Source organism: Urocitellus parryii, chromosome 5 (genome assembly GCF_045843805.1).
Source record: "Urocitellus parryii isolate mUroPar1 chromosome 5, mUroPar1.hap1, whole genome shotgun sequence".
Taxonomy (NCBI): domain Eukaryota; kingdom Metazoa; phylum Chordata; class Mammalia; order Rodentia; family Sciuridae; genus Urocitellus; species Urocitellus parryii.
This window is the reverse complement of record NC_135535.1, coordinates 150,499,371-150,519,906: the sequence shown is the minus strand read 5'-3', so window position 1 is coordinate 150,519,906 and position 20,536 is coordinate 150,499,371. Positions and strand designations below refer to the sequence as shown.

Here is a 20,536-nt window from a genome sequence, read left to right as displayed (position 1 = left end):
TATGTCATTTGCTGGTAAATGCATGGATCAGGAGACTATCATGTTTGGTGAAATAAGCCAGTTCCCAAAGCTAAAGGTTAAATATTTTCTCTAATATGCAGAACCTAATCCAAAATAAGGTGGGTGGGGATTGAAAAAAAAATAGAAAAAAGATTAGTGGAGTAGAGAAAGAGGAATGAAGGGAAGGGAGGATAGAGGGGATAGTGAAGATAGTGGAATGAATCTGACATAACTTCCTGTGGACATATATGAATATACTACAGTCAGTGAATCTTAACCATTATGTACATCCATAAGACACTATTTTTTTAAAAAAATATATAAGTAAATAGCAGAAAGATCAGTAGAGCAGAGGAAAGGGAACAAGGGGTGGGAGAATAGGAGGGGAAGGGGAAGTACTGGGGACTGAATCAATTATAAATGCATGGAATACAATTATATTCCATGATTTTATAATTGTGTCAAACTAAATTCTAGGGCTGGGGCTGGGGCTCAACCGGAGCGCACTTGCCTGGCGTGTGTGAGGCACTGGTTTCAATTCTCAGCACCACATATAATAAATAAATAAATAAATAAATATAGGTCTATATTAAAATAAGTAAATTCTATTGTCATGTACAACTAAAAAGAACCAGTAAAAATGTTTTTAAAAAGGTGACTGATACTGACATCCCCTTTCTAACATAAACATTTTCTGAAAGAAAATGTTAAGAAATACATTGATGAACATCTGCCTTAGAGAGATCAGAGGGAAAGGAGCCCATTCTTACTGTCCAGTAAGTAGGTATCTTTATGGTGCTTATGTGGGTGTTGCTGCCATTGGTCTCCACACCCATTATAAACCTACTGGGCCTAGAGCTTAAGTATAAAAATGTGTTCTGCAAGAGCAACCTGGCATATTCAAATAGTGTGGAAAGAAGGATGCCAGTACAGATGTGCAGGACGGATTTCTCTTACTTAGTGATTCTCAAACTGTGGTGGGCAAACAAACCCCAAAACCCAGGTTCTTATTCAGTTCTGAATTTCTAGCTCCTTCCCTCCCACACCCAAAGATCCTGCCTTACTCTAATTGATATGAGAACTACTGTGGCTTTTAGTGAGAGTCACTCATTAGGAGATATATTTTTATATTAAGAAATCATATTATATCAGATGCTATTATATAAAAAGCATATCATATGCCATTATTAACTCATGCCAGAAGTCAGTATATAAACTTTATCATATTAAACACACTAATATTTATAAAGCTTCCAGACTACAACCAGGATCTTTGCCAAGCAAATCATGAGCATGTCTAGAATATCATTTGGCACCCTTTGCTTTAGAATTTTAATTTGGAAAACACTGGAGTATATAGCATAAGAAGAACAAGGATATTATGCAGAGACTTGTAGTTAGGCAAAAGAAAGAATTTACCTGCTCTTGTTTGGATATTTGCAAACTCAAAATGTCCCTTTGGAGAGATGCATGACTCTAATGCAGACTTTGTGACAGACTATATAAAAAGACAGATTCTTTATTCACCAATGAAGAATCACTGTAATAAAAAATACTTTCTCTCCATCCACTGTTGTTTTCCAAGTAGAAAGACAGACAATAATGAGTTTAATTGGTCCATAGTATAAAATATTTTATAATATACAATAAATAAATCTCTTCCATTTCTAAAATACAACATTTAAAGTGAACATTTAAATGGAAGTGAATATTGTTCTTTAAAATGTAAGCTAGTAGTTGGAAATGTCAACTATCTAAAATATAGAATATATTATAATTAAGTCTGATTAATGAGAAAGAATGATCTTATTAATGGAATGGTACTAAAGATGCAGAGAAAAAAGAATTTCTTAGGTATTTTATTATAATTCTAGGTAAAATTGTATTTGCTAAACACAAATAATTTTAAAGAATGCAATATTAGCCAAAATGTTTAATGTCCTGACTTATTTATTAGATGGAAGATTTAAATATTTTTTGTGTGTTGGTTTGATTAATTACTGCGTCAATTCTGTAAACATCTGATTTTTTATGAAAGGTTTTTTTACTGCTATATATTTATTTTTATTTATTGATTTATAAAAATTATATATAACATCAGGATTCGTTTTGACATAATTATAAATACATGGAATATAATTTGCTCCAATTAAGACCCCAATAATTATCCTTATCCTCTCCCTCCCCCCTTCCTTTTTCTCTACCTTATTTTTCTGTTTATTTAATTTTTGTTTTTTGTAAAATTAGTGTCTTGTGGATATACATAATAGTGAGACTCATTGTAGTATAATCATGTAAGTACATGAAAGTTAGGTCAGATTCATTCCACTAAATATCTGATTTTAAAGTTCAATTTTTAAATAAATGAATGGATAAAAAAGTATGGAATATTATTCAGCAATAAAAGAGAATAAAATCATGGCATTTGCAGGTAAATGGAGTTAGAGAAGATAATGCTAAGTGAAGTTAGCCAATCCCAAAAAACTAAATGCCAAATGTTTTCCCTGATATAGTGAGGCTGATTCATAGTAGGATAGGGAGGGGGAGCATGGGAGGAATAGATAAACTCTAGATAGGCAGGGGTGGGAGGGGTGGGAGGGGAAGAGAGGAGGTATGGGATTAGAAATGATGGTGGAATGTGATGGGCGTTATTATCCAAAGTACATGTATGAAGACACGAATTGGTGTGAGTATACTTTGTATACAACCAGAGATATGAAAAATTGTGCTCTATACGTGTAATAAGAATTGTAATATAATGCATTCTGCTGTCATATATAAATAAAAAATTAATAACAATTAAACTTTTAAATAGACAATTTCTAGAAGATATGGAATGAAAAATAATGCTACTAAAAACAAAACCATACCTGATTTTTAAGTAATCAATGATAGCATTGGCTTGTTCTATATTAAAGACATTCTGTTCCTCATTTTTTTGTGACTGGGTTGGTCCAATTTCAGCCATAACTTCCCCAAGCCACTTTATGCTGTCTTCTAGGGACATATGTAGGGCTGAAATAAAATGCAAGGAAATCTTAAGCGTTATTTTGATACATATTTTAAGAGCAAAATAATCCAAATGTCATAAATGTGCCAAAATTTACTTTGTTTTTGTGAGGGTAAATGGTAAAACTCCTTTTGTTTCTTCATAATAAATTAAACACAGCTACTGTTTCTGAGATGTACATAGTATATATTCCAAATACCAAAATAACTAATAAAATGATAGCAATTTTAAAATTTTAGAAAGATAATATGAATACTAGCTTACAATTTGTTTCATGTAGATTCTCTTCTACTTATAGGAATTGGAAACAAGCATAAACTACATTTTGTAGTAAAAGAATGTCAACTGACATACTCAACAATTGTAAATTATTGTAAGCTGCACAATTGTTTGAAGAGCTTTGTTATGTTTCCATTTTAAGATCAACAGAATCAAAATATATGTAAAGATTACTTTATAATAGAGAGGAGATTTTTTTAAATGATCTTAGAATACAGGATACATAAAAATTACAAAAAGTTGATTGACTTGGATAATGAGGAAGACCCAGATGGTAGGTTCAGTCGCTAAACTCAGGGCTGAACTCAGAGCTAGAAATCGAAATGGCTGAAGTCCACTACCACTGGACTTTAGCTGATAGTTACCATGGGAGAAATAGGGCTTGAAGATTTTCAGTAGAAGGCAGGAATATGAACTTTTACATGAAACATCAAGATATCTTTTTCTTTTCCACAAACCAACCTAGGACTCATTTCAGCTCTTCCTCAAATGTATGCCCACTGAGGTTGAGCATTGGAAGAAAATGGAAAAAGAGCAACACAACTTCACCAGCAGTTCCTAGCATGAACAGCTCAGTCATTCTAGTCTGTTTGCTGAGAGGCACAAACAAATAGAAAAAATACCCAAAACCACTTTCTGTGGCATTAGTCCAATTGAAGAAGGAGATAAATGCCAATAACTTTAGCTTTTAGAGTGTCTATAAATGAAACTATTAGTTTCTATTGTCTTTTTCTTGGTTGGTAATGTTATGCTCATTTTTTGATAGTGGAAGGCAAAATATTTACTTACAATCCACACATACGTTCCCCTAGTCCCCTAAAGAATGAATTCAGGTAACAGGAGGGTCCAGAAGAGCCTTTGTTGACACTAGTGGGTGTATGAACATAAAGCTCAGGGGATGAGAGGTGGACAGTTGAAAGGCTCTAGAGAAACGAAGGCTGGACTGGCTGTTTAGGGGAGGTGAATATCAGTTGGGGGGCATTTGGATGAGGCATCAAAGCTAAGTGTGGTGCTCAATGTGAACCCTGCCAAACAGTTAGGTCTGTCACATGACATCATCGGTAACTGTTCTCCCTTCATGCAATGAAATGGATTTTTGGAGGAATAGGGATGGAGATTAAAAAATAGGTTGTGAGCATATCTGTTGATTGTGGGACGCAGCCACTTTTGAATTACACAGCTACTCTTTCTGAGATGTATGTACTATATATCCCAATACCAAAATTGCTAATAAAATAGTAGTGATTTTTAAAAATTTAGAAATATAATATGAATACTAGCTTGCATTTTTTCCATCTAGATTCTCTTCTACTCACAGGATTAGAAACAAGCATAAAACTATATAATAATTAAAATCTGTTTTAATTAATCATAATTGGTTCATTTCTCATAGTGTCCCTCCACATCCTTTTATGTATGTCAGATATACTTGATTATTGCTGAATAACTAGGCTTTCCAATATCATTCTAAGTGGAATTCAACTCAATTGTAATTTCTCTTTCCATGATAAACTCCTTTTGAAAATAGTGAAAGTAACTTCAGAAATGAAAAATCTGTTGAATAAGAGCAATTCTAAATGAATGAAAATCTGAATCATTTTATTAATAAAATGGTATTAATTAGAAATGCAGAGAAAAAAGGAATTCTTAGATAAATGATTATAGTTCTAGATGAAATTGTACTTATCAAATACAGAAATACATTTTTAAAACCATTCCCTCATGCTGAAAAATAACTGACTCTTTAAAACTGTTTTTCTGTGTCTAATGTCTTTCTATCGATAATTGCTTTAAAAATTAGGGAAGTTATCATTTCATTTATCTAACTGAAATATTTGCTCTTTTAGAAATCATATTCAGAGATATGAGTAAAATATGAAAGATTAAACCACTTAAACAGTAAGGCTGATAGAAATAAAATTTATTCTTGACAATCTAGGGCAATGAAAGAATGCACTGGACTTCTAATTAATTGGAAAACTTAGGATGGTACCTCATAGCTGATATTAGCTAGGTGACCTAAGTCTCATTCTTTATCTATAAAATGAGAATAATACCTATTTTCATAATTATAATGCTGTTGTGATGATCAAATAAGAAATGCATGTCAAACTCTTGGCAAACTGAAAAGATGCATATTCTAGCATATTAAATGGTATGGTGTTTTCTATAATTCAGCCCAAAGCCAGGCACATTTGATACAGTATTCATAAAGGTGGGATCTCATTTGTGGAGATTGACTTTATATGACCTTACAGAGTTTTTCAACCCTTGGAACTTTACTTGTTTTTCTCAAAAGTTCTGTGTGAATTAAACAAGACAGTATTTCTAAAGCTGTTGGTACTATGTCTGGCACAAGTTAATTCTGCATAAATGCTATCTGATTATTTGCATTTAGAGGAAAACGATTTAGCATCACAGGATTAGAAAGGATCCCATAGTTACTTACTAGTAATCATGTTATACACCAGGGAGTTAATCTATGCCTATGGACCTAGATAAAGGCCACATATTTAGTCAATAAACACTATAGTTTGTCTTTGGTCAGACCTTAGAAAAACTAGATCTCCAAATGTATACAGTTTTTCCTCAGGATCCAAGAGGATTGGTTCTGGGACCCTCCAAGGATACCAGCACTTTCACGTAAGCTGTTGAGTGTCTGGGAGTGACAAGATATGCAAATAAATAAAATAGTGTAGTATTTGTACAGAACCTATACACATTTATTCTGCATACTTTAAATCATCTCTAGATGACATATAATTCCCTATACAATGTAAACTCTAAGTACATTGTTGTTATACTTGTTGTTTAGGGGACGATGACTAGGAGAAAAAATCTGAGCTGGGCGTGTGGCACACACCTATATTCCCAGTGGCTTGGGAGACTGAGGCAGGAGGACTGCAAGTTCAGAGCTCGCCTCAGCAACTTAATAAGGCCCTGCTAAGCAACTTAGTGAGAATTTGTCTTAAAATAAAAATTAAAAAGAGCTAGGGGGCTTGGGTAGTGGCTCAGTGGTAGAGTGTTTGCCTAGCATGTTCGAGGCCTTGGGTTCGATCCTCAGCACCACATAAAACAATAAATAAATAAAATAAAGGTATTGTGTCCAACAACAGCTACAAAATAATACTAAAAAAAAAAAGCCAAAAAGAGCTGGGGATGTGGTTCATTGGTAAATCACTCCTGTGTTCAATCCCCAATACAAAAAAAAAAAAAAGTCTGAATATGTTCAGTCTGTGCACAATTTTTTTTTCAAATGTTTTCTATCCACAGTTGGTTGAATCCCTAAAGACTAAATCTACAAATATGATATTCCACATAATTTTGGGAGTTGATTCCATTTGATTCTAGATGGTTTGTCTGCAGAATGCCTTGTAAATATACAGTACAAATTCAAGGCAAAGATAAGATCAAAACCTGTTAGGCTAAACAGTAGTTCCATACTGGATGGACCACAAGACAACAACCATCCGGGACTGCATGCTCTCTAGCACTTTGACATAAGCTATGAGTGTCTGGGAGTGACAGCATGTGCACAGAACTCTACCACTACCTAGTTTAAATGTAGACATACTTGGCCTCCTTTAATCTGTGAGCATACTGAAATCACATTCTTTACTGATTATGACTATAAGTTTGTTAACATCCATGAGTTTCTCATGGTTTATGAATAGTTGGATAAGTCCAGCTCAAGTTTTAGGAATTCATTTTTTAACTGATAACAACAATGAAAAGTTTCTCCTTTGAATTATAAGGTATGGAAAAAGTCTGAGATGTAGATACGTTCTCAAATTGAGAATCTGAGATTCATAAAAATATTTCCTCTTCTTTATTCTCTTTCTAATTCATCAATACTCTGCTTAGAGATTCAAAGATTTGGACTGCCATATCATATATTCTCTTTTAAGACTGAATTTAAAATTTTTTTGTCAATCTTATATTCATGTTTCAAAATATAAACATGGAGCTAATAGGAGAAAATACTTCCTTCAACTCTTGTTGTCCAAATGCCCAGATTCTACTATCTTTCTCAACAGGTAATAATGGGTTTATCCTTTATTTTTCTGCATTTCTTTGTGTATATACAAAAACATCTAAATTCTTATTTTTATGTCTTTTATAAACAAAAGCACACAATTCTTCACTTAATGATATGTAGTCTTCTACACAATACACAGAAAGCTTCCTCATCCCTCCCTTTTTGTTATGCCCACTGATATTAGGGAAATACTTACTGAAAACTTTTAATTCCAGAGAGTTTTATATATACAAAAATGTTGCAAGAATATCACAGAGAAACTGAGTGTGGTGGCAGACACCTGTAATTCCAGCAACTCAGGAGTCTGTTGTAGGATCACAAGTTCAAGGCCAGCCTTGGCAACCTAGCCAAACCCTATCTCAAAATTAAAATTAAAAATGGGCTGGGAGAGCTGGGGTTGTAGCTCAGTGGCAGAGTGCTCATTTTGCCATGTGGAGGGCACTGGGTTCAATCCTCAGTATCACATAAAAATAAAATAAATCTATTATGTCCATCTACAACTAAAAAATTTTTAAAAATGAGCTGGGAATTCAATGGTTAAGCATTCCTGGATTCAAATATCTATATCTATATCTTTTATCTATCTATCTATCTATCTATCTATCTATCTATCTATCTATCTATCACAGAGAGTCCCCAGCTATTTGAAGGGTGATGGCATTGACAAGACTGTTAAATGAAATTAGCATTTCATTGAAATATTGATTATTAAGAGAACTTTAGTCTTGTTAAGCATTATTTGAGGATTTACAGCTCAATAAACATATGAGCCATATCTTTGCTATAACCTGAAAGGGGGAGAACATGATTTTAATTGAAGAAATTAATGTAAAATTAAGAAATTTTGCTTAAGAACATTAATTCAGATGGTAGGCTAAGTTCTTCTTTTCTTGAAAAAGAGAAAAATAATGTACTTACTTCTAAGATTATGAAGCAACATATCCAGTAAAGTCATAAATTTTGAATATTGAGTAATAGAAAATTCCATTCCTTTAGCCCACAAAAATCCAGACACATAATAATCTAGTAGAATGCCTTCCTTTAAACAAGTTTGAAGATGTCTGAAATTCAAAAATGTGCCCATTTTTCTGTAAGAAAACAAAAATCCAAATACAATATCAGATGAACTACTGAACAGTTCCTTTTTGAAAACAAGTATTTTTCTTGAATGAAAATTCTGTAATGCTCATAATCTAAAATATTCAGTTATATAACAATCCATAAGTTCAAACAACATTCAAAAGAGAACTTTGTAATTTTGTCACCTTTTCTTCTTCTTTATTTTCTAATTCTATTCTTCCCCCTTTACTTCCTTCTTCTGTCTTTGATGTCTGTAATTTTTTTCCCCTCTGAAATTCAGTATTTCTTGTATTCACAATTAAGTTTCTTAAAATGCTCTGGAACTACAGTGTTAAATATTCTCTTGTATTTTCCCTTTTAAAAAATTCTAGTAAGGTATGTTTTATTAATTTTATTCATAGCTACAATTTTTCACTTTATTTTTAAATATTTTTTTCTATTTTTGTACATTTTTCATTACTGTCTTCTCTGTCCATTAGCATGTATCAGCAGTGTTATTTCTTCCCTGGGCTACTATAAATTTCACCTTAAATTCAGTAAGATTTTTCCTTTTCTACATTTTAAAAATGTTTTATTAGCCTTTAATTTCTCATTATCTATTCCTTGAATTTATATATGTTTTATTCTCTTGTTGTGATTGCTTCATAAATTTTACAAATTCATTATGAAATATTTGATCAAACTTTTTTTCTACTCATGCCTATATCTTCTGGTGTGTTTTCTTTATCTGCTATTTCTTTTTTTAATATTTATTTTTAGTTGTAGTTGGATACAATACCTTTATTTTATTTACGTATTTTTATGTGGTGCTGAGGCTCCAACCAGGGCCTTGCATGTGCTAGATGAGCGCTCTACCTTTGAGTTACAACCCCAGCCCTATCTGCTCTTATTTCTTTTTCCTATAAGTTTCCTCTTTTTTCCCTTGTATTACCTGTTTTTGTTTTAAATACTTTTTTGTAGTTGGACACAATACCTTTATTTGTTTATTTGTTTGTTTATTTATATGTGGTGCTGAGGATCAAACCCAATGCCTCGCACTTGCTAAGCACATACTCTACCACTGTGCCACAACCCCAGCCTGAGTTATCTGTTTTTGTGTGCACATTCTTTGTTCATTATTTATCTTTGAATGAAGTTAATTTTTATCCTTGGAGTAATATTTTTTGGAAATACAGTAGGGGTGGAAACTTTTCCATGTTATAAACTAGTAGGCCTTTGCTGTTTGAGTAGCTTTTTGCCAATTATTCTAATATTTACTTTTCATTTTAATTAGTGGTGAAAAGAAGAAAACAGCCTGAATAGGTTCTCATTACCATCAAATAAACAGGCTACTTCCTGTGATTCAGAAAGTGTCTAATCCAAGCCTGTACATTCTGGTCCTGCTACTAAATAAGGGCTCTTGGAATGGCACCATTGGGTTTTATCCTTTGGGGAGGATAAATATATTTTTTAGCATATTCTAAGATCTACAGTTATGTGTATCTTCCTTATATTTTCTCCTGCTCTTCTGGTAGTTTCATAATGATTGTAGCAATCATCTTCATATTTTGTAGTTTGGGCTTTCAGCATTCTCTTTGCTTTGACAAAGATACAACTGGTATTTCCTTGTGGTTTTTATGTGATTTGGTGGTGAGGCAGGGAGAGTATATGTGTGACAGCTTTACACTGCCATCTTATAAAATGGGAGCGCTTATTATTCATAATATTAGCATAAACTATGTGATCAGAGTAATAAATACAACAGGAGTAAACAAGTTTGGGAACAAATTAAAACTTATGTGGATATGTTTCATATTCAGTGGTATCAGGGTAAACCTCAAAATCAAAAGTGAATTCTGATTATTCTAAACAATCATTGTAATTTTACTCTTTACCTACAATGCCATGTAATGGTATTCAGTATATGAAATTTCTCTATAATTATTTTTTTTGTGGTGGGCACTTTAGATTATTTTATTAATTCACAACTAAGATATGATTCCTTTTCTTCTGTTGAACAAAAATTTTAAAAAGGGTAAATATATATGGGAGCTTAGTATATGAGAGAGGTAGTATTTCAATTTAAGGGGGAAAGTATGGACTCAATGGTGCTGGGAAAATTGTCTATTCTTTTATAAAATAAAATATCCCTTTATCATATATATTAAAATAAAATCCAAACAGGTTAAAGATGCAAATAGCAAATATTACAAACTTTTAATAGAAAAATATATTTCTGATATTTGAGAAGGTCAAATTTCTAAACCTGACCCCCAATATACAAATCATAAAGAAGGCCAATACATTTTATTCTGGAACCACATTCTTTTGACTCCTTCAATTCTGGTGACTCATCAACTCCACTGATTTCTGCTGCCTGATATGATTAAGGAAAAGTCAACTTCAGTGATTTCTGCTGCCTGACATGATTAAGGAAAAGTCTGTAGCCATTCTTTTATTTTTCCTCTTTGTGTGACTTTAACCCAGAAATTAGGCAATACAGGTAGTTTTATTCTATTGAAATATTAAAATTGAAGTATTTATGAAGTTTAAATTATTTTCTGATTCATTATGTCAGGTGTATATTCTAATACCTTCTAATTGCTTTAATCTTCATTTTTATGTTTTCAGTAATAATGTTTCATTATTATCATTGACTTGATTTTCAACAAGGTAAACTCTACACTGGTTTTTTTTTTTTATACTTAGTTCCTACTTTATTTCTAAAATTTCCTTATTTACAAATTTTCTCATTTATTCTTCATTCACTTTTGTGTGTGTGTGTGTGTGTGTGTGTGTGTGTGTGAGAGAGAGAGAGAGAGAGAGAGAGAGAGAGAGAGAGAGAGAGAGAAATTGATGTCCTTTCTAACCATCGGTTTTTGCCTAACATTTTCTGCTATTAGCAGTTACTTTTCCTTCTCAGTTTCTCTTCAACTATCATCTGCATGGTAAGTTTTGTTAATAAAATATGTGGTCTGGATGTTTGTATATGTTCTTTGACTTCTGTTTTTATTTTTCAATGTTCGTGTTTGAAGACAATTATTTTTATAAATTATTTTGGTGAAATCTCTTTTACCTCCCTCTACTCCTTTCCCTTTGAATCTTCCCTGGAACCTGAACCACAGGGCTAATAAGTATTTATCATTTGTCTTGTTTATTCAGTCATTTCACTTCAAAGCAGATTATGCCAGGAAACATTTGAAACAAGATACTGCTGAAGTTTGAATGCAAAGTTTCTGAGAATTTTACTAGCAAATTCGTAAACCTTTTTCTGGATACAAGGGGAGATGGAACAAGGGAGAGGGGAGAGATGGACACAGAAGTAGTGCTAGAGAATGTCAATTAAAATAATGATGTTTAATAGTGTTTTAGGAAGTTTTGCTACAGTGAGAGATGATTACTCTCTACTTTGTCTTTCCAAGTATTTCAGTAAAATCATTACCTATTCTTACATGTTCTTGAAATTGGGTATATTTTACTTCTAAAGTATGATGACATGAAGACATAGTCTTAAGGAAGAACTAAATAGCTCATAGAGGCACAGCTACATAAATGTTATTAAAAGATGCCTTGGACTGAGACTGTAGCTCAGTGGCAGAGTGCTTGCCTAGAACATGTGAGGCACTGGGTCTGATCCTCAGCACCATATAAAAATAAATAAATAAAGGTATTATGTCCATGTACAACTAAATAAAATATTTTTAAAAATGCCTCATTGTTATTTCTGTGTTTATAAAGTTATTTTTAATTTGGTCCCCATATTTTTAAAAAAGGATTTGGGGTGGATATGTAGACAAAATTAGGGTTACATTAAAAATATTTATGATTGGGCTGGGGATGTGGCTCAAGTGGTAGCACGCTCGCCTGGCATGCGTGCGGCCTGGGTTCGATCCTCAGCACCACATACCAACGAAGATGTTGTGTCCGCCGAGAACTAAAAAATAAATATTAAAAATTCTCTCTCTCTCTCTCTCTCTCTCTCTCTCTCTCTCACTCTCTCTTTAAAAAAACATATTTATGATTGATAGCAGCTAGGAGATCAAAAGATGTATACCCAGACATTTAACATTTTAAAGTATATTCCAAAAATAAGTTTAATGATAATGTTTCATTTGTTGCTTTCATGGAGGCAATTCTTAATTTCAAAAGGTAGGTAAATACACTGAATTTTTTAAAATTAAATTGTCCTGTAGCTTTGTATACAGTGTGATTTTGGCATACTTCTGTCACTTGGTGACAGGATACCTAAATAATATTTCTGTCATTTTGAAAAGCATGTTCAAAATGTAAAGCATATAAATTCCCACTTATAATAATGCTATTTTAAATTCAAATAAATGATTGATTGCAAATATTTCAGGATTCCTGTACAAAATAATATAAAGATCCCTAAAATAAATTACAAAGAAGTGACTCGTAACAGAACTGATGTCATTTACCCAAACATGTTCTGAAATTTGAGATTGCTTCAGGTAATTTCTATATTGATGAGATAGTCTAAAAAAATCAATCTGCTATTGAACCCATCTGTTTTTATATTGCTCATTTCTGCATTAACCATGGTATCATTTACTTTTTCTTGGATCTCACCACCTAGAGATTAAAACTATTTTCAGAATTTAGGTGTTTAAAAAAATTGTGAGTCAATATTTTAAAAAATAGTCACATAAAGTATAATACACAACACAACTTATGATGTGGTGAGAAATAGTTCTAAAAAGCAACAATACATTTTATTTAATATAATTGTATTTAATATGACATGCTTTACTTAATATGTAATAAAAGTAAATATTAAACTATTAAACATCTGTTATTTACATTTTACTATTGTTCCTAGTAATACACACATATTGTTTTGCACTGCACTGTTTCACAGCATTTGGGGTTACCTGTAAATGGAAAATTATATTTTACATGGAAACACAATTAGTGGCATCAACACAATGAATCCTTTTTTTTTTTTTTTCAATTTTCTCACTAAGAATCTGAATTCCAATGGTGAACATTCATTTTTATAAAAATGATAAAATTATAATGAGATACTTTAAGAAAATCTGTGTGAATTTTAATTCACTGATTGTAGGCAGCATGGCTGAACCACAGGTCACACTTTCTAGCAGTCTGTGAGAGTGGGCTGGTGAAGAGTATCATGGCAAAAGGCTCTGCTCTCCATGAACCTTCTCTTCTTAGATTTCTCTTCCAGCCAATACATCTCCCCTGTCTCCTTCTTAATAGCAAATTGCTCTACTCTGTAATATTTATGTGATTTGCCAGTTATAACCACTGACAGAATCATTGTCTGTTTCTCCATATGGACCACAACACCTTGTGGCCTGAGGACTAGCATCAGAGGCTAGACACCGGGACACTGTGATCCAGCACATCACATCATTGCCACCTCCATATTTTATGAGTTTTCATTTTAAAGTAAGATAGTTTTTTAAATGAATTATTACTGAAAACATATTTTATGAAATTTTATTTGATATAAATAAATGATCTACTGTAGAAATAAATGGCCTAAATAGTGAGAAGGACATATGCTAGAATTATGGCCTATAAATTCAGTTATATTTACATTTTTAAGCAATGTATATGCAATTAGAGTAGATAGCATAGCTTCAATTTTTTAAATAATAATCACAGGTGAGTGGCTAATATTCAGGATTTTCAAAATAATAAAATATATGGACAATATTACAGAAAACACAACCCTGTAGGTTCTTGTGCATATTGACCATTCTATGAAGAAAGAGAAAAGAAATGGAAGATGGCATATGCTAGAGGTTACATTTAATAGTAAATTCCTATTCTTGATTAGCATAAACAAATTGGTTTTCAATGGATTTCTCCCCATAAAAAAGACTGCTGGGCAATGCAAAAGTCAGGTAGTTATTTAAAAAATTATGTGTTCTAGAGTCTAAATATATTTCAGTGCACAATATAACAAATATTTTGAAGAAACTTTATAACATAGTCATTTACATATGAAGAACTAAAATCATTCTATATTTGACTGTAATATTGAAGTACTTACTCTTGAATTCCATCTACATTTTCTTTTAGCAAATCAGTGATTTGGTCCATTGAAAGAAAATTGGAAGACAAAATCTTTTCATGCTCTTGCAATTCAGTATCTTTCTATCAAAAAAATGAAATGAGTTATTTCAACCTCATGGATTACACAGCAAACTTAATAATAACAAAATTTGTTCTTCCTGTGGCCTAGTTGCTGTAAGAAAAAAAAATTAAAACAATGGTCTCTTAGATAATCTGCTTACTTTTCCATTCTTATGTGAGATATCTCTCTCCTCAAGTCAAGTAACTAGTCAATCTATTTCTTGCACATGTAAAACTTAGTAATGAGTTGGGATTCAACAAATATTTACTGAATACCTTCATCTTCCTCCTTGAACTTGGGCTCAAGAGGAAGCAAAGGTGAGTAAGAAAGACTTGCTAACCTCAAAAAGTTTACAAGGAACAAACCAAGGCTGATTAAAACAAGAAAACAATGTGACAAGTGAGCTTTAATAAATGGAACAGACAGTCTAACAAAAGGGATGAGGACAGGGAATGATAAACAAAGTCCACAGTGGGGAGGTCTAGGAATAAACTGTTGCACCACAGCGGGACGATGCTCAAGGTAAATGAATCAGCAACACCAAGGTTATGTAGACAGAACAGTTAAGGATGGGTACTTAAGCAAGCAGTTCACAGTGGTACCTAGGGTATGTAGGAGATGAGGTGGATTGACTGAAAGAGGGAAGAACGAATGGACATTCTGAATTTCTGAAATATGTGACTTGGAGAAAATGGTGGTGATTTGGGGACTTTCAACAACTTAGGTGCCGCCTTGGTGTGAATGAGACAAAGCTATCCTTTTGGGGGGAAGAGGTGAAAAAAGGCCTTTCTCAAAGCTGGTGTGGTCCTGTGCAAGAGGACATCACACGTGAATATACTTTCAGCCCTCAACAACATCTCAGCCAAGTGCTTCTGTTCAGAGTTCAGCCTGTACATCTCCACCTAGCACCCTCATTACACCTGTAAAAATAAGCATGTTAGAAGATAAGACTGGTATTTAAAAGACAAAATGTTAAGTTTAATTTCAATTAAGGAGAGTATGCATAGCAAGGTAGAAATATTAAGATTTAATTAGAAATGTGGGTTCAGAAAGATCAAGCTTCAAGATGTTTTAGGAGTCAACTTCAAGAGTGAGAATGGGTGAGACTGTCCAAATCCACAGCAGGAAGAGAAGAGCTGTGAATGGGAGATGGAAGAGGAGGCCATGAAATAGATGGGAGACAGGGGCTACACAGCATCACTGATTGCGAGATATGGGAAGAAACACACCAAATGTTTTTAAATTCACCAAATAGTTATTGGACCTTCCATGTGAATGTGCTCCAGTAAAATAATGGCAGCCAAGGAAATGCTTTGCTACAATTGACCAGATCACATCCCAAATGTTTCTTTTATTCCTTTCCAATAATAGAAGACTCTCAAAGTTAGGCTTATTAATAATGATTATTGGTTTAGTGTTTGTAATTTAATATTAGGTTATCATTGTATTTTTATTTAAAAAATTAATTTAGAAATAAAGCATGTAAAATTATTAGCCATCTTTTTATAATCTAAGGGTGAGCAAATTAAAAACTTAAATAAGGTCATATGATGAAATTACAAACACATTAAGAAAAAATATTTTATGTTAGTTTTGGTATTGGGGATTGTACTCTGGTATTCTTTATCACTGAGCATCCCTAGCCATTTTTATTTTGAGAAAGAGTCTTGCTTAGTTGCTAAGGCTAGACTTGAACTTGCAATTTCCTGCCTCAGCCTTACTGCTAGTATTATAGGCATGCACCACCACACTGAACATGAAAAAATAGTTTAGTGTTAAATAAAGCACTTTACCCCTATTGGGCACTCAGATACTTGTAAATTAAAACAAATCACTCCATTTTTATATAGGATAATGTTCTGGTTCCTAATATATGTCTATATATTTGTTTAAATGTTTTTATAATATTCATTTTATTAGAAGTAAAATATACTTATCCCTGTCAATCTCATTCAATTATAAATTCCTCAAAGACACCCAATTTTTTAGTTCTTTTAAAATTCTGCAAATCCTTGTATGTCAACACAGGTTGCCAACAGAATTTCTCTTCATCACAGGATGACAGTGTTAGGTGGCAGAGTGTGATGAAGGACAGGATTTAGAGGATCTCATGATGGCTTGACTACTGATTCATTTTATGTCTTGAAGCAAGTCATTTGAATCTAAATTCAGATCCTTATTTAAAATCATTTTTATATGTTTTAATAAATACAAGATTGCTGTCATTATTAATAATGAATAAAGATATACAAGAAAAGTGAATTACACAGAGATTCAGATCAATTTATTTGATTCAAAAAAATCTCTGGATAGGAGAAAAGTAGGCCACCCAAGTGCTATATGAAAGAGAATACAATCATCATCTTAACCTTCTGGACAATAATAATTCTAGCTAAGATGCCTAATATTAGTGCTACATTTTTTACTAAAACTTTCAGGCTTAAAATAATTGTCTTTTAGTAGAGTTTGCCTCAGGGTTTTTTCCTTTTCTATTAAATTGTATTCTTGGACCTATTTAAACTAGGCTTCTTTTTTGTTTGTTTATTATACTGCCTCTCACTAGAAAGAATATTAGGTGGCTAAAAATCTTTGATCTTTCAACACATATATTCTGATTTGTAAGAATTAAAGACATAACAGAAAATTCATAAATAGACTAAAAAATGTGGATATGTAATTGTGGCTTTCTCTGTAAAATTACATCTCCGGCTAGGAAAATATGTAAGCTAAATTGCACTGTTACCTCATTTTATTCCACCACCTGGTGGATTTTAGCAGCTATTCCAAGAGCAATAAAATTTTAAGCCTGGCATTATTTACTAGATAATTCTCTCTCTCATTTCTTTTTCCTTTAATGTCACCAAACTATTCCACATTGGTGTGTGTGTGTGTGTGTGTGTGTGTGTGTGTGTGTAAGTGTGTGTACATACATATATATGTATGTATGTATATATATATATATATATATATGTGTGTGTGTATATATATATATATACACGCATACACATATATCTTCTTTTTATAATGTAAGCTTTCAGAGGCATGTTTGTATCCAACAATGGTGGTATTTTATATAGAAAACATTCTTAACAAATGTAATTAAAGAATGATAACAGATTTTACCTCATTACTATAGAGGAGATTCCTAGTCACATAGAACATAGGCCATCTACAAATGCCAGATTTTGAAAAGCATTGTTTTTTAAAGTCTACAATAAATTAACTAAGGAGTAGTGCGGTATTGTGCCATATTAGAGCCTGAGGCAAAAAAAAAAAAAAAAAAACAGTAATAATGATCCTATCTCTATTTTTAAATTTAATACATCAATATTTTTGTATTAATTTTGTTTTTGAAAGTAGTGCATCAAAACATGATTTGTCTGAATTACTGAGATTTGGACATCTCCTTAAACTTTGTGCTCACCTTGCCATCATTATCTTGCTGTGAAGGTAAGGATCAAATAATTTTTTAAAAGAAAATAACTAAATGAAAGAACTATCTTCTTGAAATGTGAATAAAAGAGACAAATCTTTGTCACATGTAATTAAATATGAAAGAAAGAAAATAAATATATAGTACATTCAGTTGAAATACATATAAAATTCCAAGGAAATGGATGATTTTTCTAGAAAATTTTAAGTTATCAAAATTGACTGGGGTTAGGCTGAGGTTGTGGCTTGCCTCTCATGTGTGAGGCTCTGGGTTCCATCCTCAATACCACATAAAAATAAATAAAGAAAATGGGGTATTGTGTGTCCATTTACAACTAAAAAAAAAATTGGGGTAAAGGAGAACACTGGACCTGACAACTACAAAGTAAACTCATGTTTTTATATAGTCACTATGCCAGATAGTATTATACTTGAATTTCTAAAATATAATACTAAATTATAATAAAAAACAAATAAATTCTGTTACTCTGATAATTTTAGACTTTAGAGAGTTCATTTTTAAGAAGCAAGCATAAGCAACACATAAACCCTGAACTAACAAAAAGAGAAATCATAAACCAGAATCACTAATACATTCAGAGGCAAAATTTACAATTAAAATATATATTGGAAAATTGAATCCAGCTATGTATTAAATACTAATAAGCTATTATTATGACCAAAGAAGATTAAATTCAGAAATAAAAGATGGATCATTATTAATACCTTGAATGTAATTTTATGTCAAATTAAATGATATAAATTTTATGATTATATGAAAACGTACTTTGTAGACTCAGCAGCAAGACTCAGCAAATAGGGAAAAATAGCTAAATATGAAAGAGACTTTTTACCAAAATGAACAATAAACATCATATTGAATGATGAAATGCAGTCATTCCTATTAAAAACCATGAGCCGAAAAAGCACTGTGGCTATTATCATATGAGCTGATTTGAAAATACTTTATAGAAAACAATATTAATAGTAATAAAATATGTATTTCTATTACAAAAAAGGACTATGGCTAGCGACATTATCGTAATTCTAGATACTATAGAGGATCTAAAAATTACTGTAAGAAAACTAAATATGTATCTTAAATATTAGAAATGAGAAAATTAAATTAAAAAATCTTCATTGAAGATTATATGATTACATTCCTAAGTAAGCTGACATTGTATTAATAGTGTTTGAGTTAATAATAAATTTGGTAAAATGGTTATATATAACAAATATATAAAAGTCAATTGCTTTTTTCTACATGAGGAACTAATTGGAAATGGAAAAGAGAAAACTTCATTAAATTATATTTGATTATAACTAGAAAGGTATAAGGCCTATATAGAGAAATTTTAAAACTTTATCAAAAGTTTAAAGATAAGAATTGATAAAATAAATGTATTGAAAACCTCTAATTCAAAATATGAAATACCACCCATGTTATAAATGTGATGCACCAACAATCTCAATGGGATTCTAGAACTTTACCAGATAAAATTTTGAGTTCCTATGGGAGAATACATACATTTGGAAACAACAGTGAGGATGACCTTTCCAAATTAGATAGTAAAGCTGAATATAAAATTGATATGATATTGATACAAGAATGGACAAACTAGTTCAATGCAACAGAAGAGAGAATTTTATATAAAATAAAATTTGGATCCTTTATTCTTGTCCCCTAAGTAGTTTGTCTATTCATATACTTACTCATGTATTATATGTAATGTGGTAGTGACAATAAGTCTATTCTCAATGGACATGATTAGATTCAAATTAGATCCTCATTTCAAATATAAAACACACCTATCAAAATTAACTCTAGATTTGTTAAATAATTAATTTTAATAAAATAAAACTTTAAGTATTAGAAAACATTTGAGGATTATATAGGACCACCTTAGAGAAGGACGGAGGCAAAGTAAGAGCAGAGCTTTATAAACAAGACAGTAAACCCAAAGAACAATGGCAAGAAAAAAGACAACCCCATGCTTAAGGCCAGTATTTGCCAGAAGCCCCAAATACTGATAAATATTATCACTCAGTAAGATTTTTAAGTACATAGTGTCCCATAGTGTACACAGATTGATTTTTACTATGTGACAATATTTTTACTCACATTGAATTACTCATAATTTCATTAAATTTCAATAAATTTGAATGATGTTAAAATTCTAGAAACCTCATTGTGCTGCCCAAGTTGAGCTCATAGTTTTTCTCTAACCTTCAGGGGTCGGGTAGGGTCTGTATTCTAACATTTGTAGGGAACATCTAACATAGAAAGAATCATCTATAGACTCCACTGGACATTCTTTCAGACAACTGACATTATCTTTCTTCTCAAGATTATATAGTTGTTCCAGCCAGGCATGGTGATACATGCCTGTAATCCCAGAGACTTGGGGTGATGAGGCAGAAGGATCACAAGTTCAAAACCAGCCTCAGCAACTTTTCAAGGCTCAAAACAGCTTAGTGAGGCTTAGTCTCAAAATTAAAAATTAAAAAAAGGGATGATAATGTGGCTTAGTGGCTAAAGATTCTTGCTTTCAATCTTGAGTACAAAAATACATACACAAATACCCGCGCCCCC

At 32.0% G+C, this 20,536-nt stretch overlaps 1 protein-coding gene across 1 annotated transcript in view; it reads right to left on the bottom strand.

Moving 5' to 3' along the window:
* Cabcoco1 (ciliary associated calcium binding coiled-coil 1) overlaps positions 1-20,536 on the bottom strand; it is a 102,006-nt gene that overhangs the window by 78,536 nt on the left and 2,934 nt on the right. The window contains exons 2-4 of the mRNA XM_026393740.2: positions 14,428-14,531; positions 8,247-8,416; positions 2,871-3,015 (exon numbers count right to left, since the gene is read on the bottom strand). Of these exons, the coding sequence (XP_026249525.2) occupies positions 2,871-3,015; positions 8,247-8,416; positions 14,428-14,531 (419 nt within the window). The remainder of the gene's footprint in view (positions 1-2,870; positions 3,016-8,246; positions 8,417-14,427; positions 14,532-20,536) is intronic.